The 25,060-nt window shown below is 42.1% G+C and overlaps 1 protein-coding gene across 1 annotated transcript in view; it reads left to right on the forward strand.

Annotated features, from left to right (window-relative positions):
- The window catches only part of stxbp6 (syntaxin binding protein 6 (amisyn)), a 54,998-nt gene extending 30,172 nt beyond the window's left edge, over nt 1–24,826 (forward strand). Inside the window, exons 3-6 of the mRNA XM_079853220.1 lie at nt 3,904–4,034; nt 4,140–4,305; nt 22,488–22,645; nt 23,568–24,826. Coding sequence (XP_079709346.1) covers nt 3,904–4,034; nt 4,140–4,305; nt 22,488–22,645; nt 23,568–23,591 — 479 coding nt within the window. The 3' untranslated portion in view covers nt 23,592–24,826. The remainder of the gene's footprint in view (nt 1–3,903; nt 4,035–4,139; nt 4,306–22,487; nt 22,646–23,567) is intronic.
- The last annotated feature ends 234 nt before the right edge of the window (nt 24,827–25,060 follow it).

Consider the following 25,060-nt stretch of genomic DNA (forward strand, 5'->3'; position numbering starts at 1 on the left):
ATAAGACATAACTGACTGTTAACGAGGATATAGTTAACTCGACAATACAGGCATTTCAAGCGCAAGAAGACGTGAAAGAGTTCAATTTCATGCGCTGTCTGAGACGCGGATTTCTGGGCACACGCTTCAGATGTTTGTGCACAGAAAAACACAGCGTGTAACAAATTTATTTCCCTTTCACGTCTTGTGCTTGAATATTTCAATTGGCAAGGCTTAGGGTGCTTTCACACCTGTCTCATTTAGTCCGGTTCAATCGCACTAGAGTTCGTTTTCCCCATTGGTGCGGTTCGTTTGGGCAGGTGTGAATGCGGCAATCGCACTCGGATGCGCACAAAAAGCGGACCAAACAAGCGTACCGAGACCTCCTCAAAGAGGTGGACTAAACCAGTTGCCGTAGTCAGCTGCGCTGTGAGGAGAAATGTTTGTTGACAGTTTGCACCTTAAGCATGGCAGCTCGCGGACAAACTTGGAGTTTGCACCACATCCTCTTCTACCACTGTTTGAAGAATTCATCTTCCAGAATACGTTTTAATACGTTTTGTGAGTTTATTTTTAGTCCATCTCCTACCCTGAAGTCCGTTTTGCAGAGATGGACTAAAAATTAACTCCCAAAACGTATTAAAATGTATTCTGGAAGATGAATTCTTCAAACAGTGGTAGAAGAGGATGTGGTGCTGGTCCTTCAAGAGTCACTCTCAATCTGTCTGTCTATAAAGCCTATAAAAAAACAGTCTTCATGTATTTTACTACTCTTCAGCTTGTGATTCTTATTAAGAGGGGGTCATTTTTTAGGATTCTTTGCCTAACCCAAGTCTCTGAGACCCTGACACCTTGCTCTTCTGGAGACTCCAGGTAGGTTGCAGTTCTGGAAAATGGTGGCGCTGAAGACTAAAGGGTTCCTGATGGTTTCACACTTAATTCTTCACCTTAATTCTTCAATCTTTTAAAGTTAACATGTGTTTTTTCTTCTCCACCTGTTTTTGTCTGACCCTGCTGACCCAATGAGCATTTCACTGTCCAATGGTCATGCCTTAACTGTAATCTCTAGTATTGCATTAGTTTTGCATTCTTCTCATGGGGATTTAATAATTTTTGACTTTTCAGTCTTTGTTAAATCTCATTTTTGGCTTATTTTATCTGTAAAAGAAAACTTGCCTAATAATTCTGCACACCTGAAAATAAGACATTTTTCATTTCCAGCCTTCATGAACAATTATATATCACTTATACATGATTAAATAGAAAATTAATAGTAGTTATTAAGTTTAATATGGTTTGGAATTGGCAAAATGTTCCTGGAAATAAAATATGATCAGAAAATCAACGTGCCTAATAATTCTGCACACACTGTACATATACAGTAATATATTTATGTATATGTGTGATGTATGTATCTGATTCCGTTCCTCATGAGCAATGGCCTCCAGTTCAGTAATATTCTAGGGTTTGTGTAATGCAACCGCCTTCTTCAAATCCCACCAGAGATTTTCTATGGGGTTCAAGTCAGGGGACTGTGATGGTCACTGTAGACTCTTTCAGGACGACTTCTGAAATCAAGCCTTGCTGGAATTTGAGGTATGCTTGGGATCATTGTCCTGTTGGAAGGTCCAAGCTTCAGCTTTCTCACTGATGGCATGATGTTTTCTCCTAGGATTTCGTGACACTTCAATGAATCCATCTTGCCTTCCACACGCTGGAGGTTTCCAGTGCCAGAGGATATAAATATCTGCAGCCGCAGAGCATCACCGATCCACCATGCTGAACTTTAGACAGTGTTCTTTTCAGCATGTGCTTCATTCTTCTTCCTCCAGACATACCGCTGATCCATAGGGCCGAAAAGTTCCAGTTTTTTATTTCATCACTCCACAGAACAGAATCCCAAAACTTCTGTGGCGTATTTATATGATTTTGAGCAAATTGGAGCTGAATTTTATTGTGCTTTTGGGTCAGTAGTGGTGTAGTCTTGTAGTTCTGGCATGGAAGTCGCATGCGTTTAGTGCACGCCTTACTGTGCAGCTGAAACCTCAGTGCCTGTTGCCACCAAGTCTTGCTGCAGATCTTTTGCAGTCACTCGAGGGTTTTATCTGAACCTGCCTTCTCAGAAATCTGCTTGCAGCCGTTGATATCTTCCCTTTTCTGCCCCGTCCCGATAGTGTTAAAGTTCCTTTAACTTTGAACATGCAAACTATGCTTCCAACGGTGTCTTTAGGAACAGTGCCTTCACTATCTTTTTGTATCCTGTTCCTTGTTTGTGAAGGGCGATGATATCTTCTCTTAACTTTTTGGACCATTCTTTTGACTTGGCCATATTTCTAACATGCAGTCAAACGTGACACTCAACAAACCTAACCATTTCAGATATTTCATGTGTTCTAGCTCAAGCACACCTGGTTCAACTAATGAAGCCCTTGATTAGTTACATCAGGTGTGCTTGAGACAACACCTGTTTTGCAGATTTGTGAGGAATTCTATTCAGGGGGTTGAATCATTTTGAGACTGCAGAAGTCATTAAATGTTGCATTTTCAGTTGAATTTGTGGAAACTCTTGTTGTGTTGAGCTATTTCAATTACTTTTGTTTGATTTGTTCATTGCAAACAGCTGAACGTCTGTAAATGTTGCCAATAACCCCGATTTGCAATGGGGGTTGAATAATTTTGATATATATATTGGTAACACTTTTTATTTTGATAGTCCCCTTTACCTGTAACGTTACTTACAATAAGTAACATTGCAAGGTATAGAGTTTGTGTAGATTTACTCTTTAAGTTGATGATGTGCATGGCTCTTTTTGAAATGTTAGGTTACTAAACATTATTGCACAATAGATTTGTCAAGATACTGAGTGATGAGATGGCTGAGGAATATTCCTACAGACACACACCCCTGAGCTACTGTGCAGTTTTCAGTTTCATGAAGAAGAGTCTGGAGTCTCCTAGGACTGCACAGATGTTGGAGTTGATAGCTGGGCCGATGGATCAGAGATGACCCTGACATGAGTAGCCTCGCACAGATGGAGGGAATGAGAGGGAGGAAAAGGGAGTGTTGTACACAGAGGCCTGAACAAACAGTTGAGGATCAGAAATTCCTCAAACAGTACGCCTTGGGCCGGATGTTCTCGCTCCAGCAGAACCGGGTGTGGTGGGATCTGTAAACACTGCTCTTTGATATGGAAAAGAGCGCTAGAGAGCCAGCTAATTTTCCACAAATTGTGTTTCTCCGTATTATATGTCATTAAGATCTCTTTGTATTGTTTGTTTCTGTATTATGTCGAAAAATCTGAATGTACTGTGTGTATGCTTCCGATTAAAAGTTTGTGTTAAAAGATTTTGGTTTTGGTTTTTGAAAGTCTCTTCTGCTTGTGTGATCAAAGCTGAATGTTCAGCATCATTACTCCAGTCTTGTGTCATATGATCCTTCAGGATTATTCTATTATGCTCATTTGCTGCTCAGTTATTATTAATTATTATTGATGCTCAATTGTTGATAATGGTTCTTATTATCAGTGTTTATTTTTCTGCATAATATTTTCTGCGCTTCATATTTTCAGAATACTTTAATGAATATAAATTTCAAATGAACAGCATTTATTTGACATAGCAATCTTTTGTAACATAAATATATTTACTGTCAGTTTCCATTAATTTAATGCATCCTTTCTGAATTACAATATTTATTATTATTATTATTATTATTATCTATCAACATTCAAAACTTTGGGGTATCATTGGTTTTCAACATTGATAATAATAAGAAATGTTTCTTGAGCATCAAATCATCATATTAGAATGATTTCTGAAGGATCATGTGACACTGGAGACTGGAGTAATGATGCTGAAAATTCAATTAAAAATCGTAATTATTCCAAACTATTGACCAGTAGTGTGTGTTCATTTTCGTTTCAGTTACCAATAAGAAACCAGCACAAGTTTTCCTCACAAAAGTGAAGCAGTTTGAGGGCTCATCGTCTTTTGTTAGGAGAACACAGTGGACCATCAGTCAGCTGCGGCAGGTGAACGGCATCGACCCCATGCGAGTGAGTAGATCGGCCTCTTTCTCCGTTTCCATCTTTCTCAGATGGCTGTTGGGTGTTTTGATGGTATTGATCTTTGACTACTTCTCTTCATCCAAAAATGTTTAGGATTGCGCTGAGTTTGACCTGATATTTGAGAATGGATCTGACCAGTGGATAGCAGGTTCAGCTGGAGAGAAGGGCATGTTTGTCCAGATCCTCCATCACACATGTCAGCGGTTCATCCCCGAAAGAAAACCTGATTTTATCAACTGCCACTCCAAACTGGTGGGAGGTGAGACGCCCCATTCAAACATACTGTACACTCTCTCCTTCTGCTGTTTTTGTGTGTTTTTTGCTTTGCTTTCTAGTCCATCTTCCTGTTTCAGCATTTTGTGTGTTCAGAGATGCTCTTCTGCAGACCTCGGTTGTAACAATTTGAGTTAATGTTGCCTTTCTATCAGCTGGAACAATTCTCCTCTGACTTCTGGCATCAACAAGGCATTTTCGCCCACAGAACTGCCACTTACTGGACATTTTCTCTTTTTCTGGCTATTCTCTGTAAACCCTAGAGATGGTTGTGTGTGAAAATCCCAGTAGATCAGCAGTTTCTGAAATACTCAGATCAGCCCAACAACCATGCCACGTTCAAAGTCACATAAATCACGTTTCTTCTTCATTCTGATGCTCAGATTGAACTTCAGCAGATCATCTTGACCATGTCTACATTAGTGTTGTTAAAAGTACTGACTTCTGTACCAAGTCGGTGCTGAAATTAAAAAAATGTGACTATATCAGCATTTCCCTGGTATAACATTTTGAGTGCTGTTGAATGGATTCTTAAACACCTCTGGTTGTCCATTGTGTTCATGGCCATATACGTTGAGCGTGTGAACACAATGGCCAATCACAGACATATATGTTGAGTGTGTGACTGTGAACACAATGGCCAATCACAGACATATATGTTGAGCGTGTGAACACAATGGCCAATCACAGACATACATGTTGAGCGTGAACACAATGGCCAATCACAGACATATATGTTGAGCGTGTGAACACAATGGCCAATCACAGACATATATGTTGAGCATGTGAACACAATGGCCAATCACAGACATATATGTTGAGCGTGTGAACACATTGGCCAATCACAGACATATATGTTGAGTGTGAACACAATGGCCAATCACAGACATATATGTTGAGCGTGTGAACACAATGGCCAATCACAGACATATATGTTGAGCGCGTGAACACAATGGCCAATCACAGACATATATGTTGAGCGTGTGGACACAATGGCCAATCTGTTCTTTTTTAAATCTCTACTTTGTTCTAGTTCCCTCACAGTCCAAACTGATAGGGCCATTATGGGAGGGTCTTTGTCTTTCTCAGGAGTGAAACACATCAATACTCATGATGATTCACGCCTCCTCGCATAAAGCTTTCTTACACAAAACATGTCTTACAAATTTTTAATCAAAATATTCTTTTATCTGAATGAGTATGCAGGATGATTTTCACATAGTTTTGTAGCAAATATTCTAGGCTACGTGATACAATTTTCAATAGTCTTGTGAAGAAATAATCAGTATGGGTTTCATGACCTTATTTTAGTGACACATTTTTTTATTTTTTTTCACAAACCACGCATAAACGTCTATCTCAAAACTACAAACTTTTACATACATCCTGCTGACATATTATTGTAGCAGAGTTTGTGCTGAATACAGTGTAATCAGACTTTAGCCATGAAAATCACATATCACTGCCGCAATCACCTCTGCTTCGTCCCAAGGAGTGTGTGTGTGTGTGTATATATATATATATATATATATATATATATATATATATATATATATATATATATATATATATATATATTAGTGGTGGGCCGTTATCGGCGTTAACGCGAGACTCTTATCGCGCGATAAAAAAAATATCGCCGTTAATCTATTCTCCAAGTTGGGTTGGGAGCTGCTCTATACTACACAAGCTATGATGACGCAATCTACCCGCGGCCGCGAGGAAGACACGGCTGCAACTCAGTGTTGCCAGATGTACGATAATTATCGTATTTGTACGATAATTTTGACCTCTGTACGATGTACGATCAATAATGGAAAAAATCCTATAATGTACGATAATTTCAGAACTGTGTGACACTTCAAATGATGGTCGTTGTAATAGGACTTCTCATTGATCCAGCCGTGGATTCTACGTCTACCGGGGGAAGAACGTGTAGAGAGAGGGAGCGAGAGACCTTGCGTGTGTGTGCTAGTGTGCCTCACGAAGCGCATGTAAGGACCCAACCAATCAGTTGTAAGTGCGGGCGGGCCGAATCAGAACCGACCAACCCCAAAAGAACCTCAAATTCAAAACGAAACATATCACTGAATACCAACGCGCGCGTATTATTCCCAATATATCTTAGTGAGTGGTGTAGCACATAATCTCTTTTTATTAAAAGCGCCCGATTTTAAGAATCATTGTTGTGTTTCTTTTTAACTGAAAAGACATCAGTTAGACAATATTCTAATTTTAAATTTGGGGTTTCATAAGCTCCAAGCCATAATAAACATTAGACCTACTTAAGTCTCTGCAGCTAGTGTACTTAAATTTTATTTATCTGCAAAATTATGTTGTATACTTACAGTTTTGCACAATATATGTTCTCAAAACTACATACACCCTTTCAAAAAAAAAAAAAAAAAAAAAATACATTTAGCAGTTGTTTAGCAGGGTCTGTGTAACCTGTTCTGAAATGGTTTTATTATAATATCGTTATCGCAAGAGGCTGCAATGTATATCACAATATGGATTTTAGGCCATATCGCCCATCCCTAATTGATAGTCTATAGAAGTTGATAATAACATAGGCCTACCTAATGTTGCCTACGTACGGTAACAGTACAGTAGTAACCTTTTACAGTCTATGAGTAGAACAGCTTTCTCAAGCATTTTGTGATGCATTTTGGAAACAGGAGATGAGCCCCTGGTCTAATGCGCCACCTGGCTTGAGAAACCCATTCTCAAAGACTTACTTTTATAGTCATTATTTGGGTAGCACACATATTCTGAATGCCTTCGGCAGGATTCAAATGAGCCATTTTAATCTAGATTAATCTAGATTAATTTCAAAATTAATCTAGATTAATCTAGATTAAAAAAATTAATCTATGCCCACCTCTAATATATATATATATATATATATATATATATATATATATATATATATATATATATATATATATATATATATATATATATATAATTACTACTACTAATAATTATTACCAAAATAATACAAATATTGTCTTTATTGTTTTAAATACCTAATAAAGTATAGTGTATATTAACAGAGGGTAATAAAAAAAAGTTTATCAAGATTAAGCATTGAGGTCAATGTTTTTTATGCAAGTCAAGACCGGCTGCCAAGCATGAAATTCACAGCATGAAATAAAACGAAGATGTTAAAGCAGGAATACATCTACACAGTTGTTTTTCTTTTTAATATTACTAATAATAATAATAATAATAATACATTTTATTTCAAAGCGCCTTATCAGGACACCCAAGGACACTGTACAAAGCAGATAAAAACATTAAAAAAGTCAAATAAGTTTAAACCGCGGCAAGACAACAATGAGCTGATATGGGTCAGGTGGAATATGACTGTCTGAACAGAAGAGTTTTGAGTTTGGATTTGAAGAGGTGAAATGAGTCCATGGTACGGAGGTCAGGAGGGAGGGAATTCCAGAGATGGGGAGCAGAGCGACTAAACGCCCTGCTCCCCATTGTGACAAGACGGGCAGGGGGAACGGAAAGCTGGCAGGTATGGGAGGATCGGAGTGAACGGGTCGGGATGTTTAAATGGAGGAGATCTGAGATGTATGGAGGAGCCATGTTATGAACTGCTTTGAAAGTGATGAGAATTATTTTAAAGATGATCCTCTGTTTAATGGGAAGCCAGTGAAGTTGTTGCAGGATGGGAGTGATGTGATGAGAGACGGGGGTCCGAGTAATCAGGCGTGCAGCAGAGTTCTGGAGGAGCTGCAGCTTCTGGAGCGACTTATTGGGGAGACCAAACAGGAGTGAGTTGCAATAATCTATCCGAGATGTGACGAGACTGTGAACCAGAATGGCGGTGGTTTGGGGAGTGAGAGAGGGACGGAGATGGGAGATGTTGCGCAGGTGGAAGTAGGCAGACCGGGTGATGCTATTAATGTGAGACTGGAAAGATAGTGTGCTGTCGAGGACGACACCCAGACTCTTAACCTGAGGGGAGGGAAGGACAATTGAGTTATCAATGGCAATGGAAACTTTATTAGTTTTGGAGAGGGTATGAGGTGTGCCTACCAGGAGGACTTCGGTTTTGGAACTGTTCAGTTTGAGAAAGTTGGATGAGAACCAAGAGTGGATTTCTTGGAGACAGAGGGTGAGGGAGGTTGGTGGGAGTGAGGAGGAAGGTTTAGTAGAGAGGTAGAGCTGGGTGTCGTCCGCGTAGCAATGGAATTTAATGTTGTGTTTACGGAGGATGTGACCAAGAGGGAGGATGTAGATGATAAAAAGGAGAGGCCCCAATACAGAGCCTTGGGGCACTCCAGCAGAGACGGGGAAGGTAACGGATTTCTGGGATTTGAATTGTATGAACTGTGTGCGATCAGAAATGTATGAAGTAAACCAGGCTAAGGGAATGTGGGTGATACCAATGGATGATAGTCGACTGAGGAGGGTAGGATGAGAAATGGTATCAAAAGCTGCTGTGAGGTCCAGAAGAATGAAAATTGAAAGTAGTCCAGAATCAGAAGCCATGAGAAGGTCATCAGTAATTTTGAGGAGTGCGGTTTCGGTGCTATGAAGGGGACGGAAACCAGATTGGAACTGCTCGTAGATGCTGTTGGACATGAGGTGATTATGGAGTTGAGAAGCGACAGATTTTTCCAAAATTTTGGATATGAAGGGTAAGTTGGATATGGGACGAAGATTGTTGAAATTGGTGGGGTCCAGGCCAGGTTTTTTCAGAATGGGTGTGACCGAGGCAGTTTTGAGTGAAGGGGGAACTGAACCGGATCTTAGGGAGGAGTGGATAATCTCAGTGATGAGAGGGGCAAGTGAAGAGCAGCAGGATTTAACCAGGGTGGAGGGGAGTGGGTCGAGCTGACATGTGGAGGGTTTAGATTTATGAATAATATCTGAAATGGCTTGAACGGAGGGAAGGTCGAAACTGGAAAAAGTAGTTATTGGGGATGGATAAGGGGTGTTGAGGTTGCCTCCAGAAACTGCAGCTCCAGATGAAGTCAGGTGTTTATGGATATCTGTGATTTTAGAGACAAAGAAGGACATAAGTTTATTGCAGAAGTCCTGGGATTGCATATGGTAGGGAAGAGAGTCAGGTTTTGAAATGGAGGTGAGAAGGGAAAAGAGGGTTTTAGAATTGTGATGATTAGAGTGGATTAAATGAGAGTAGTAGGCAGATTTAGCTGAGGAGAGGGAGTCCTTATACAGATTAACATGGTCCTTGTACATATTGTTGTGAATGGTGAGTCCAGTTCTATTGGCAAGGCGTTCCAGCTGACGGCCCTGAGATTTCAGAAGGCGTAGGGCGGGAGTGAACCAGGGTGCTGAACGGGTGAAGGAAACTGATCTGGATCTCATAGGAGCATGGGTGTCCAAGAGAGTGTGAAGATTTTTGTTGTAGTAAGAAACTACTTCATCAGGTGAACAACAGGCAGATATACTGGGAAAATTATTGATATCAGATGCAAAGGTGGCAGTGTTAATGTCCTTGATATTCCGGAAGTAGATGGTGCGAGGGAGGGTCATTTTAGATAGCGGGAGGGTGATGTTAAAAGTAATGAGCATGTGGTCGGAAAAAGCAACGGAGTGAGTTTTACAGCCAGAGGGGGTGACGCCAGAACAACAGACTAAATCCAGTATGTGCCCTTTACAATGAGTTGAAGAGTCAATATATTGATGCAGACCAAAGCTTTCCAGGCAAGATGAAAAGTCTCTGGAGAGCAGAGAACTGATATTGTCCATATGAATGTTGAAGTCACCCAGGATGATTAAGTTATGGGAGAGGGTTGAAAGATGGGTGAGAAGCTGAGAGAAGTCATTCAGAAAATCCTTGTTATATTTTGGGGGACGGTAAACAGTGACCACAACTGTGGGAGAGGGTCCGGGCAACAATGAAGCAGAATACTCAAAGGATGAAAATAGAGGAGAAGCAGGAATCGGCACTACTTTCCAGGTCTCGCGATGAAACAGTGCAAGACCTCCGCCACGTCCGGAAGCACGGGGCTGGCAATTGTAAACAAACCCCGGCGGGGCAGACTCGTTAAGAGGAATAAAATCGTTAGTCAGCTGCCAGGTCTCTGTCAGACATAAAAAATCAAGATTATAATCCATAAGGACATCTCTGATTAGAGGACCCTTGTTATTGAGAGAGCGGATGTTCAAGAGACCGAAATTGACGGTGGCAAAGCTACTATTGCAGGCAGAGTTAGCCACTTTGGGCAGGCTAGCCAGGCTACTGTGATTAGCTCCCCGCATCTACTCTCTGCATCTTGTTCTGATGTTTGATTATTGCTAGTATATCATATTATCACATAAATCAGGTTTTCATACAATATTTATAAGGGTCCAAAATTTTGGTAACATTTCAAAATAAATCTGCTCATATAATATTCTTTCTGAGATATTCTTTCACTGACCTTGTGTTGAAAAATAGTTTCATGCCAGATTTATGTGTTAAGTACTTTGTTGCATTGTGTATTTTACTCCACTGCAGTACAGCAAATCTGTTTTGTTCCGCTAATCAGGAGAAGTTAATTTTTTTGCAAACTTTGATGTTTATAGCCAATAACTTAAGGTCATGATTAATGGTGGGTTTTCTCAGTGTCTACTCTGCTCTGATTGGTCAGATGGCCCAGTCTGTTGTGATTGGTTGACCACTTACAGCGTGTGTCAGAATAGTAACATCCATTAACACATCTTCCTCAGCACTTGATACACAGTGATACGAAGGGTAACGATGGTGTCGGTTTTACCGTATCAATCTCATCCTCTTGAAGTGCATGTAAAGTGGATTTGCATTTGCAGCGCAGAAAACAGCATCTTCTCGACATGGACAATACAGACCGAACTCTTCCAATCTCAGCTACAACTACAGCGTTTCAGGGCGGGGCAAAGTAAATATTGTTTGCGGACAGCCAATGAAAACCATAGCCTGGCATTATGCAAATTAGTTACAAACCTACGCAGGTTCGAGCAGAAAATACTGACGACTCGTTTCAGGAAGTTCAGAATCGATTCTTTCATTTGGGAGACAATAATGCCATTCATCTACACTTTGATGTTTGAAACTTTGCAGACCTTTAACTTTCACAAACAGTTATATCACACAGTACCAAAACTAAAGCTCAGACAGTTTACATTTGTATGCTACAATTAAAGTGTTCTTCTGTCGAGGAGGGTGCTGATGCTATTTTAACTGTGTCTCGGGGAAGCACTCATCCTTCTCTTCCCTGCCAGTTATTCCTCCCACTTAATAAATAACAGCTTTTAGTGTCGCTTCTTGTCTTTATTCTTTTAGTCGCGGTCTGACTCACGGAGAGGATGGACTGTGTTATTGTGGGAAAGAGTCGCGGTGGCTGTGGGTTCAGAGGCCTGTATTCTGTTGCCTGGCAGGGTTCACTGATCCATTTAAAGCTGAGCAAACATCAACACACCTGATTGTGAGCTGAAAGTCACATTTATAATTCCTGTTAATGTTTATTTATGATAACTCGAGCTGAAATGTCATTTTAAAGTTCAAGTTATTTGTCACATGATACTACAACACATTATATGGAAGCTTGTTTCTGCCACAGAATAAAAAATAAAAAAGGTAATTGCGACTTTTTATCTCACAATTATGACTTTTTATCTCAGAATTGCGTGATATAAAGTTGCAATTGCGTGTTATAGTCAGAATTGTGTGCTATAAACTCACAATTGCATGTTTTTAAGTCAGAATTGCAAGTTTTTTTCTCGCAATTGTGACTATAACACGCAATTGCGACTTTGTATCAAAGTTGTAGTCAGAATTGCGAGATATAAACTCATTTCTGACTACAACTTTGATATAAAGTCGCAATTGCGTGTTATAGTCAGAATTGCGAGAAATAAACTTGCAATTCTGATTTAAAGGAGACATATCATGCTTTTAAATCGTTCCTTTTAACATATAAATCATACATTTGTAGTCTATATAAAGCAGAACTGCAATGCTTGGGTCTGAATTCCTCATTATTATAGCTCCACAAGCCCCTTTTCTACCCCTTTTCTGATGTGCGTCTGAGAGCAACTCGTTTTGGTGCGGTCTCTTTAAATACAATTGAGACACGTCATACCCCGCCCCCTCTCCAGTCAGCAGAGGTGACACTCGGTTCAACTCCACCCCGTTCGGCCATTTTTGTAGTTTGATAGCAGAGATACGATTATAGCGGCACAGAAACTTTTTATTCACACGTTATTAACAAAATGTCAACAACGGAAGACTTGTCCAGCCAGCCTTACATGTTCGAGCCAGAGTCGGAGCCGGAGCGAGATGAAAATGAAGACGACGAACCTGCAGAACAACGTCTTCATATGGATGTATCGCAATGGTGTGTTACTGTATTTACACATGAAACTTTGGTCTTCCGACCTTTTACCACCGTGTCGATTTATTTTGATTAATATGTGCGAGGGAGAGAGAGCAAGACAGTGTCTAGTTTGGAGACGGTGTCTTATTTACACTTTCGCCTGGCTCCGAAGAGAGAGAGAGTGCGTGCGCGCGACCGGGTCTCTCTCTCTCTGCTCGTTCTTTCAGTTAAACATGCGTCCTGTCACAAGCGCGGCAGTTCATCTACATTAGACGGTGTAATGAAGCGTGTGGGTTACTACATCCAACAACCGAACATTTTAACTTACCCTCTCATAACTTCTGCATCTTTTAGCTTGGACTACAAAATTGCAGCGAGAAATAAAAATGGCGGATTGCTCGAAGTGTTGGGCTGGAAGTCGATGTCCTTATTTGGCAGTTCCGCTGCAAATACTGTGACGTAATAGTTCACGAAACATCATAGATAACAGAAAAATCGGAACAGGTTGAAAATTAAGGCCAAAACAGAATATAAAGATATCAACGAAGCACCTGAAGAGAATAATTTCAACTTTTCTGTACTTCTAAACACTCCAAATATACAACAAAATGCATTTAAGGGCTAAAAAAGTGGATTTAGCATGATATGTCCCCTTTAAAACCTTTTTTAAAACTTTTTATCTCAAAATTCTGACTTTTTATCTCAGAATTGCGTGATATAAAGTCGCAATTGTGTGTTATAGTCAGAATTGCGAGATATAAACTCTCAATTGCGAGAAATAAACTTGCATTTCTGATTTAAAAACACGCAATTGCGACTTTTTATCTCAAAATTCTGACTTTTTATCTCAGAATTGCGTGATATAAACTCGCAATTGCGTGTTACAGTCAGAATTGAGTGATATAAACTCGCAATTGCGTGTTTTTAAGTCAGAATTGCACGTTTATTTCTTGCAATTGTGAGTTTATATCTCGCAATTCTGACTACAACTTTGATATAAAGTCGCAATTGTGTGTTATAGTCAGAATTGCGAGAAATTAAGTCGCAATTCTGACTTAAAAACATGCAATTGTGAGTTTATATCACTCAATTCTGATTAACATGCAATTGCGAGATATAAACCGTTTTATTCTGTGGCAGAAACAAGCTACCATACATTAATACATGGCATGTAGCAGCAGTTCACATATAGTGTTGAAAGCAACATTGTCAGTCTGTACTGGCTAATGATAAGGTTAATGATACGATCATGCGAGCTGAGAGATCAGTCATGCGAGCTGAAGAAGACCGAGCCTTCCTGGCCCCTCCGGTCTAAGTCTCACACCAGTGCAAAACGAATACGGTGAAGCTGCTCAGGTGTGGGACGAAAACCGTGGGGATGTCAGATGTCACTACAGGACCAGTTTCATCCTCAACTCCATGGATAGATACTGGAATAAATGACATGTTGTGGTCAAACAGGCTTTTATAATGCTGGAAACATTTCATGAACATGATGTTACTTCTGCACATCCTATTATGGACACTTTTTCTTTTTTTAAAGTGCACTTTGTAATAATGTCAAATTAAATGTTTTATTTGTAGTGTTATAAGTATTTTAAAGTTTAACTTCACTGATTTTCAACCCACTTTGTATTCTTACAGTGTTGGTAGGATATGTAAATGAACAATGTTTACTCGTTCTCCGTGTTACCTGGAATTATCCTAATTATATCCTAGCTTTTGACAGATCCAGGTCTTTCGTGAAAACTACAGATTATACTTTAGCTTTTTTATTAATCCTTGCGCACAGGCAGTCGGATTGACAGAGGGTTATTAACAGAACAGCTGTTGTAAGAGTAGGTTTATCTCTGGAAATTGTATCATAATTTATCTACTCTTTAAACAGCATTATGATGATTAATACTATGGCAACAGCTTTCTCTCCTGTATGCGACAGGGTTTTGCTTCGGGCAGAACTGATGGAACGGCAGTTTCTTTCATTTTTTCCCCTCCATTTGCCCTAAAACACTTGTGTTCATTGTCATCCACTTTGAAATGTTGACCACAATCACTGAGGTTTTTCAGATTTTCCGTTGCAGCGTTCATCTATTGGATCCTTCACTGGAAGACCAAAGTAACTCACTCCCGCCAAACGTTTACTCTATGAATTCTTGCACCCGGGAACAATTCAAGTCGACACCATTATGACTAAAAGTTTGCTAAGAAGATTTTCCTACTAAAGCAAGGTAACATTTGACTCTGGCAGTCTTGCCAGATTGGGTAAATGACAAAATAAAATTCTAAAAATGAAACTGCCAGGAGAACAATACATCAGGAAAACGGATCAAACAAGCACAAACAGTAAAAGAAAATGAGCAAATATGACAAAAATGTTTCTACCCAAACAGGTATAACCTATTAAAGTATATCAAATATTTGCTAATGACAGTAAAAAAATTAACAGACTTTAACCCTCACACACACTATAAAAGCCAAAAATGTGTCATTCGTGTTTAAAAAATGAACGACAATAATAATGCGCTTAATTTTGTGGTTAAACTTCAAACAGAACTACAGTACGTCTTTCTTGAAGTACACATTGTAGAACATAAGCACAGTCAAAACTGATTAATTTTCATATTCAGACCTCTTTTCAGCGGCTGTCGGGGACGAGTAGAGTGCAGATCCAGGTTTAAAAGTTGAATATACAGCTACAATTTCAAAATCGGATCGTGCTAAAAGCCCATCACTCATGAATCATCATGTCTGCCTGATATCACTCTTGATTGGCTAAAAAATGCTGCTCGTCGGCGACACCAGCTCCAGCCGACTCCGCATTGGGTGTGTGTTTTGTACACCTGCCCAAACTGGGCAATTTTGAATTTGATTGTGTGGGTAAAAATATTTACCCAAAATAAACAAGCTACCATACTTTAATACATGGCATATAGCAGCAGTTTCAATAAAATTCAAAACCACCAAATTCAAAAGGATTCAGTGATGGAAACAGAGTTGGATTGGGCTGTCCAGCTGCTCTAAAAGAAAACAGTGTCATTGTTCGGCTGAAGTCAGCTCAGTGTTGATTCAGTCCCGTTGTAAAGATCATCAATTATTAAACTAGTTCATTTCATCTATAGAGCAGTTCTGCAGAAAACGTCCTGCTCAGTTCAGTCGTCATACAACAGCATCAGTACTCATCAAACTTCAGATTAATAATATTGTTGAATATTTAGTGTCCCCAACTAAGCAAGCCAGAGGCGACAGTGGAAATTAGCCCAAACTCCATCCGGTGACAGAGTGGAGAAAAAAACGATACGGTCCGGATCCGGCTGACTACATCATGCGTTGTGGTCGTGTCTAGACACAGGTCCACATCTGATCTCGATACGGTCCGGATCCGGCTGACTACATCATGCGTTGTGGTCATGTCTAGACACAGGTCCACATCTGATCTGGATATGGTCCGAATCCGGCTGACTACATCGTGTGTTGTGGTCGTGTCTAGGCGCAGGTCCACATCTGATCTGGATACGGTCCGGATCCGGCTGACTACATCATGCGTTGTGGTCGTGTCTAGACACAGGTCCACATCTGATCTGGATACGGTCCGGATCCGGCTGACTACATCATGCGTTGTGGTCGTGTCTAGACACAGGTCCACATCTGATCTGGATACCGTCCGGATCCGGCTGACTACATCATGCGTTGTGGTCGTGTCTAGACACAGGTCCACATCTGATCTCGATACGGTCCGGATCCGGCTGACTACATCATGCGTTGTGGTCATGTCTAGACACAGGTCCACATCTGATCTGGATACGGCCCGGATCCGGCTGACTACATCGTGTGTTGTGGTCGTGTCTAGGCGCAGGTCCACATCTGATCTGGATATGGCCCGGATCCGGCTGACTACATCGTGTGTTGTGGTCGTGTCTAGGCGCAGGTCCACATCTGATCTCGATATGGCCCAAATCCGGCTGACTACATCATGCGTTGTGGTCGTGTCTAGACACAGGTCCACATCTGATCTGGATATGGCCCAAATCCGGCTGACTACATCATGCGTTGTGGTCGTGTCTAGACACAGGTCCACATCTGATCTGGATATGGGCCGGATCCAGCTGACTACATCGTGTGTTGTGGTCGTGTCTAGGCGCAGGTCCACATCTGATCTAGATATGGCCCGAATCCGGCTGACTACATCATGCGTTGTGGTCGTGTCTAGACACAGGTCCACATCTGATCTGGATATGGGCCGGATCCAGCTGACTACATTGTGTGTTGTGGTCGTGTCTAGGCGCAGGTCCACATCTGATCTCGATACGGCCCAGATCCAGCTGACTACATCGTGTGTTGTGGTCGTGTCTAGGCACAGGTCCTCCATCTGATCTGGATACAGCCCAGATCCGGCTGACTACATCGTGTGTTGTGGTCGTGTCTAGGCACAAGTCCACATCTGATCTCGATACGGCCCGGATCCGGCATCAACGCATGATGTAGTCCAGCTGACTACATCATGCGTTGTAGTCGTGTCTAGGCACAAGTCTACATCTGATCTGGATACGGCCCGGATCCGGCTGACTACATCATGCGTTGTGGTCGTGTCTAAGCACAGGTCCACATCTGATCTAGATACGGCCCGGATCCGGCTGACTACATCATGCGTTGTGGTCGTGTCTAGGCACAGGTCCACATCTGATCTCGATACGGCCCAGATCCAGCTGACTACATCATGTGTTGTGGTCGTGTCTAAGCGCAGGTCCACCATCTGATCTCGATACGGTCCAGATCCGGCTGACTACATCATGTGTTGTGGTCGTGTCTAAGCGCAGGTCCACCATCTGATCTCGATACGGTCCAGATCCGGCTGACTACATCGTGTGTTGTGGTCGTGTCTAGGCACAGGTCCACATCTGATCTCGATACAGCCCGGATCCGGCTGACTACATCATGTGTTGTGGTCGTGTCTAGGCACAGGTCCTCCATCTGATCTGGATACGGCCTGGATCCGGCTGACTACATCGTGTGTTGTGGTCGTGTCTAGGCACAGGTCCTCCATCTGATCTGGATACAGCCCGGATCCGGCTGACTACATCGTGTGTTGTGGTCGTGTCTAGGCACAGGTCCTCCATCTGATCTCGATACGGCCCGGATCCGGCTGACTACATCGTGTGTTGTGGTCGTGTCTAGGCACAGGTCCACATCTGATCTCGATACAGCCCGGATCCGGCTGACTACATCATGTGTTGTGGTCGTGTCTAGGCGCAGGTCCTCCATCTGATCTGGATACGGCCCAGATCCGGCTGACTACATCATGTGTTGTGGTCGTGTCTAGGCGCAGGTCCTCCATCTGATCTGGATACGGCCCAGATCCGGTTGACTACATCATGTGTTGTGGTCGTGTCTAGGCGCAGGTCCTCCATCTGATCTCGATACGGCCCGGATCCGGCTGACTACATCATGCGTTGTGGTCGTGTCTAGGCACAGGTCCACATCTGATCTCGATACAGCCCGGATCCGGCTGACTACATCATGCGTTGTGGTCGTGTCTAGGCACAGATCCACCATCTGATCTCGATACAGCCCGGATCCGGCTGACTACATCGTGTGTTGTGGTCGTGTCTAGGCACAGGTCCTCCATCTGATCTGGATACGGCCCGGATCCGGCTGACTACATCATGCGTTGTGGTCGTGTCTAGGCACAGGTCCACATCTGATCTCGATACAGCCCGGATCCGGCTGACTACATCATGCGTTGTGGTCGTGTCTAGGCACAGGTCCACATCTGATCTCGATACGGCCCGGATCCGGCTGACTACATCATGTGTTGTGGTCGTGTCTAGGCACAGGTCCACCATCTGATCTTGATACGATCCAGATCCGGCTGACTACATCGTGTGTTGTGGTCGTGTCTAGGCGCAGGTCCTCCATCTGATCTGGATACGGCCCGGATCCGGCTGACTACATCATGTGATGTGGTCGTGTCTAGGCACAGGTCCACATCTGATCTCGATACGGCCCGGATCCGGCTGACTACATCGTGTGTTGTGGTCGTGTCTAGGCACAGGTCCTCCATCTGATCTGGATACGGCCCGGATCCGGCTGACTACATCATGCGTTGTGGTCGTGTCTAGGCACAGGTCCACATCTGATCTCGATACAGCCCGGATCCGGCTGACTACATCGTGTGTTGTGGTCGTGTCTAGGCGCAGGTCCTCCATCTGATCTGGATACGGCCCGGATCCGGCTGACTACATCATGTGTTGTGGTCGTGTCTAGGCACAGGTCCACATCTGATCTCGATACGGCCCGGATCCGGCTGACTACATCGTGTGTTGTGGTCGTGTCTAGGCGCAGGTCCTCCATCTGATCTGGATACGGCCCAGATCCGGCTGACTACATCATGCGTTGTGGTCGTGTCTAGGCACAGGTCCACATCTGATCTCGATACAGCCCGGATCCGGCTGACTACATCGTGTGTTGTGGTCGTGTCTAGGCACAGGTCCTCCATCTGATCTGGATACGGCCCGGATCCGGCTGACTACATCATGCGTTGTGGTCGTGTCTAGGCACAGGTCCACATCTGATCTCGATACAGCCCGGATCCGGCTGACTACATCATGCGTTGTGGTCGTGTCTAGGCACAGGTCCACATCTGATCTCGATACAGCCCGGATCCGGCTGACTACATCGTGTGTTGTGGTCGTGTCTAGGCGCAGGTCCTCCATCTGATCTGGATACGGCCCGGATCCGGCTGACTACATCATGTGTTGTGGTCGTGTCTAGGCACAGGTCCACATCTGATCTCGATACGGCCCGGATCCGGCTGACTACATCGTGTGTTGTGGTCGTGTCTAGGCGCAGGTCCTCCATCTGATCTGGATACGGCCCGGATCCGGCTGACTACATCATGCGTTGTGGTCGTGTCTAGGCACAGGTCCACATCTGATCTCGATACAGCCCGGATCCGGCTGACTACATCGTGTGTTGTGGTCGTGTCTAGGCACAGGTCCTCCTTCTGATCTGGATACGGCCCGGATCCGGCTGACTACATCATGCGTTGTGGTCGTGTCTAGGCACAGGTCCACATCTGATCTCGATACAGCCCGGATCCGGCTGACTACATCATGCGTTGTGGTCGTGTCTAGGCACAGGTCCACATCTGATCTCGATACGGCCCGGATCCGGCTGACTACATCATGTGTTGTGGTCGTGTCTAAGCGCTGGTCCACCATCTGATCTTGATACGATCCAGATCCGGCTGACTACATCGTGTGTTGTGGTCGTGTCTAGGCGCAGGTCCTCCATCTGATCTGGATACGGCCCGGATCCGGCTGACTACATCATGTGTTGTGGTCGTGTCTAGGCACAGGTCCACATCTGATCTCGATACGGCCCGGATCCGGCTGACTACATCATGTGTTGTGGTCGTGTCTAAGCGCAGGTCCACCATCTGATCTTGATACGATCCAGATCCGGCTGACTACATCGTGTGTTGTGGTCGTGTCTAGGCGCAGGTCCTCCATCTGATCTGGATACGGCCCGGATCCGGCTGACTACATCATGTGTTGTGGTCGTGTCTAAGCGCAGGTCCTCCATCTGATCTCGATACGGTCCTGATCCGGCTGACTACATCATGTGTTGTAGTCGTGTCTAGGCACAAGTCTACATCTGATCTGGATACGGCCCGGATCCGGCTGACTACATCATGTGTTGTGGTCGTGTCTAGGCACAAGTCCACATCTGATCTGGATACGGCCCGGATCCGGCTGACTACATCATGTGTTGTGGTCGTGTCTAGGCACAAGTCCACATCTGATCTGGATACGGCCCGGATCCGGCTGACTACATCGTGTGTTGTGGTCGTGTCTAGGCACAAGTCCACATCTGATCTGGATACGGCCCGGATCCGGCTGACTACATCATGCGTTGTTGTCGTGTCTAGGCACAGGTCCTCCATCTGATCTGGATACAGCCAGATCTGGATACAGAAATGTGATAATGTGTTATGTGTATGTCAGGTTAAAGAGATGTGTTTTTAGTCTAGATTTAAACTGACAGAGTGTATCTGCTTTACAAACAAGGTTAGGAAGACTATTCCAAAGTTTAGGTTCTAAATAGGAAAACGATCTACCACCTGCAATTGCAAAATAATGCAAATAAATTAATAATACATGCAAAATTACGTCATTAACGTAATTTACGTCACAGTTATATTATCTGTTGATGGTCGTGAGATTATCATTGAGCATCTACAATGGTGCAAACGCCTGTAACCCTGGTAGGTGGAGATTTCTATTCTAACCATTTTTCATCTAACCCTTTTTCATTCCAGTGTGTGTTTAGCTTTAAAACACGAGCTCTGTCATATTCTGTGATTTTTTTCTGAGGAGCGTGAGCCCTCACGCATCACACGATGTGAAATACAGACTGAACGGAACATCAAAACATCCAACCGCTGTATAGCGAGATGATAAACGAACTACAGTAATCGGCTGGATAAAGCAAACCAGCGTCTCGCTAGTAAAGTTTTGATGGATGCGAATTGTAAAGACGATTGCAGTGACGTACAGGAGTGGCCTGGCTCCGCCCTCCTGCGTACTTCCGCTCAATTTTATTTCCCTTCAGTACTACGTCTGGGATTGTGATGTATTCTTTGGTTTTCTCCGATCATTTTTTTGGCGGTCCAATCAGCGAACAGAGGGAGTGGCTGAGAACGACGACGTTGAGGTTGTGCGCTAGTTTGAGTTGTAGGGTTACGTCACGACCAAAGGTTAGCGATTGTTGAAGTTTAAAACTATTGGATCTGCCCAGAGTCACTCTGGATCTGCCATAACCAGTGTATGCCTACAAGGAAGTTAACGCTTGTCAATGGAGAGAGGCCAGACTCTCTGTACAAATGAAATGTACGAGAGTCTGGTAGAACCAGGCTAGTACAGGAGTCCTACAATTTTTATAATTGATGCGCAAACAAACGCTGTATGTGCACGGATCCATTTCAGTAAATTCATGTTGTTTCCATTCACATTCAGACTAATGTTTTTATCTGTCATGTGTTTAGTAATTCCGAATGGATCTGTGTACTGTAATAGGCGTATAATGCAGTCAGTTCAAGGCGGTTGGTTTATTTATTTTTTTGTCATCTCAGTGTGGTAAAGATGATTGCTGTGATGTACAAGAGTCGTACAGTTAACAAAAGGGTGTGATTTAATTGTGAACAAAGTTTTTTTTTTATCTATTGACTGCCCTAAATTAAATATATGACATTTGCATAAATGCATTCAGCAGAACATTTTAAACTGAATGTACAGTACTTCAAATTTCAAAGAAAATAGAATAATTAAATTGCATATAAAGATGCACTTAAGTCCTACTTAACAGAGTCAAAAATCCATTTTCATTTAATTTTATGAAACATGCAATTAAATATCTGAAAATATTACATTTAATCATCACACAAGTTCAATTTCATGTTTATTTGTATAGCGCTTTTCACAATACACATCGTTTCAAAGCAGCTTTACAGAAAATGTCCACATTACAATTTAGAGTGATCTGTTATCAGAGGGAACAGTCTAAGTTAAGTATTTCAGAAATGTACATATACAAATCACAGTTAGCTAAAAATGTTTTAATCAATGTAATAATTAAGGCAGAAACAATGAGCTCATTGAAGTAATGAATACATGTTTGTTAACAAGTAAGTATGTTCTTTTAAAGTACAGTATTATTTTAGAGTGATTTATTTTTATTTTTTAGAAGTGTGCTGAAGTGTGCTGCTTTTTCTGAAGGATTATGGTGTCACTATGACCGTAAGTTCTGTCACTGTCTAGACTCAGCTGGTTTCTCTTGATCTGTGCAGGGACCAGCATCCTCCACGAGGCAGCAGACAGCGTCACCAGCGCAGTGCAGAAGGCCAGTCAGGCTCTGAACGAGCGCGGCGAGAGGCTGGGACGAGTCGAGGAGAAGACCAGCGACATGAGGAACAGCGCTCAGCATTTCGCTGACACTGCACACAAGGTAATGCGCCACGTGTTTGTTTACTCGTAGACATTTTGCCCAGTTCAAGTAGGTTTTCCAAAATTTAATCAAGTGAAAAACTGTGTGTGTTGCTTTGCTGCCTTCATGTGGCGACTGCTGTCATACACACACACACACACACACACACACACATGCTACTGTTCAAAAGTTTGGGGTCGGGAAGATTTGTTCATGTTTTTGAAAGAAGTCAGCAATATTGTGAAATATTATTACAATTTACAATAACTGCTTTCTATTGGAATATATTATAAAATGTAGTTTATTCCTGTGATCAAAGCTGAATTTTCAGCATCATTACTCCAGTCTTCAGTGTCACATGATCCTTCAGAAATCACTCTAATATGATGATTTGATGCTCAAGAAACATTTATGATTATTAATGTTGAAAACAGCTTTTCTGGATTCTTTGATGAATAGAATAGAACAGCATTTATTTGAAATCGAAACCTTTTGTAACATTATAAATGTCTTTACTGTCACTTTTGATCAATTTAATGCATATTCGCTGAATGAAAATAATAATTCTTATTTAAATAACAACAACTTTTGAACAGTAGTGTATGGAAATACATTTTACTCTTAATGTATTATCAAATTAACCAACATATTTATTAAAGCATGCAAGGGGCAGGAGATTATGGACCATAATGAATGAGCTCACTGACTTCATTAGACATTTTGTACTGTAATTCTACAGTAAATTTACTATCTCTCTGTTTCTCTCTCTCTCTCTCTCTCTCTCTCTCTCTCTCTCTCTCTCTCTCTCTCTCTCTCTCTCTCTCTCTCTCTCTCTCTCTCTCTCTCTCTCTCTCTCTCTCTCTCTCTCTCTCTCTCTCTCTCTCTCTCTCTCTCTCTCTCTCTCTCTCTCTCTCTCTCTCTCTCTCTCTCTCTCTCTCTCTAGCTTGCCATGAAGCACAAGTGTTAATCCATTTGCCGTATTTTTGGAGAATCTGGTACAAATTCCTCACCCCTGCGATCAGAGACTGTTGTGGGATGCGCATGAAGTATCATATGAAGACATCAGCATCATGGCTGTAGCCTTGAAAACATCGTGCATCCTCTAACCATAGATGGGATTTCCAGTCCTTGCAAGCTTAATCAAAGCCTTATTCCCGTGTTCCCGCTGTATGACAGATCCTTACTATCATTTTAAAAGATTCCTACAGAAAGGTTCAGATTCCTGCTAAAATATGATATCCCTTTGATATTGTTTGATAAGTGCCATCATGAAAGAATTTTAGCGTATGAAAGTATTAGAAATATATATTTTTGTAAAAATCCTTCCAAGGATTTTGTAAAAAAAAAAAAAAATCTAAACTTCATAATTTTGTTTCTTCAATTGTCACATGCCATAAAACATATTTTACTGATTTATTTTAATATTAAAATAAAGTTCTCAAAGACAAATTTTAATGGTGTAGTCGGCCCACATTTTAATAATGTAGTGCGTCTGAAGTGTTGAAATATCTACAGCCGTGGATGTTAACTTCACACACAGAGAGAGAACGAGAGATGATGCAGATGATCAGTTCAGCAGTGCGCCAGTGAAAGATATGATTATACTTTAGTTATAGTTTAATTTTATTCTATTCCACAAATGTCTGTGTAACTTCAATCTCTGCAACAGTTGGATAGACATGTGACTTCTGAGGTTCTTAACGCTTTTCAGTTTCCCCTCACAATACAGATCTGGGATCAGCGAGAGCGACTACATAAACACATGCACTCAGGCTCCAAATATGTATAACACAAACTCTCAGTGTTTAGTCTACTAGGGAAAACTGAGCTCTCCGAGGAGCATGGCTCTACCTTTTTACTTTCTGCCTTGAATTGTTTTGCATTTTACGTTGCCTTTTGGCTTTTTATAAGAATATTTGGTGTAACATGAATTGTTTACACACAACTAACATAATGTATTGAAGTATTAGAATTGATCACAGCCTGAATTACATGCGTGAGGCATTTTAAACAGGTTTTCTCTTGAGGAACCTCTATATACAGTATAGCTTATACTTTTGTTGTACTTTACAATGTTATTTTCCCATTTGATTGTTTGCTAATGGATTACAAAAAGTGACCAAAGTCTGTAGTGCTCAGTTTTATGTGTTGCATTTAATGCAGTCGGTTGAAATAAAACAAAATAAAACGATAAATATACAATTACTTCTGTGCTACAAACCCTGCCTTAATATTGCAGACAGCGTTCAGAACTCTGTTTAATGTCTGTCATGTGTAACGTAATGGTCACGTCGAGTGCCGTCAGCCGTCATGTGGTTTGCTTTAAGGATGCTGAGAACATCTCTGATGAACTGATGTCTGTTTCTTACTGTCTGTCTTCAAGGCCAGGAGATACTGCCAGACAATGGCATCATCGCTAGAGAAAAACATATGAAT

This window comes from Squalius cephalus, assembly GCF_949319135.1.
Source record: "Squalius cephalus genome assembly, chromosome: 20".
Lineage (NCBI taxonomy): Eukaryota > Metazoa > Chordata > Actinopteri > Cypriniformes > Leuciscidae > Squalius > Squalius cephalus.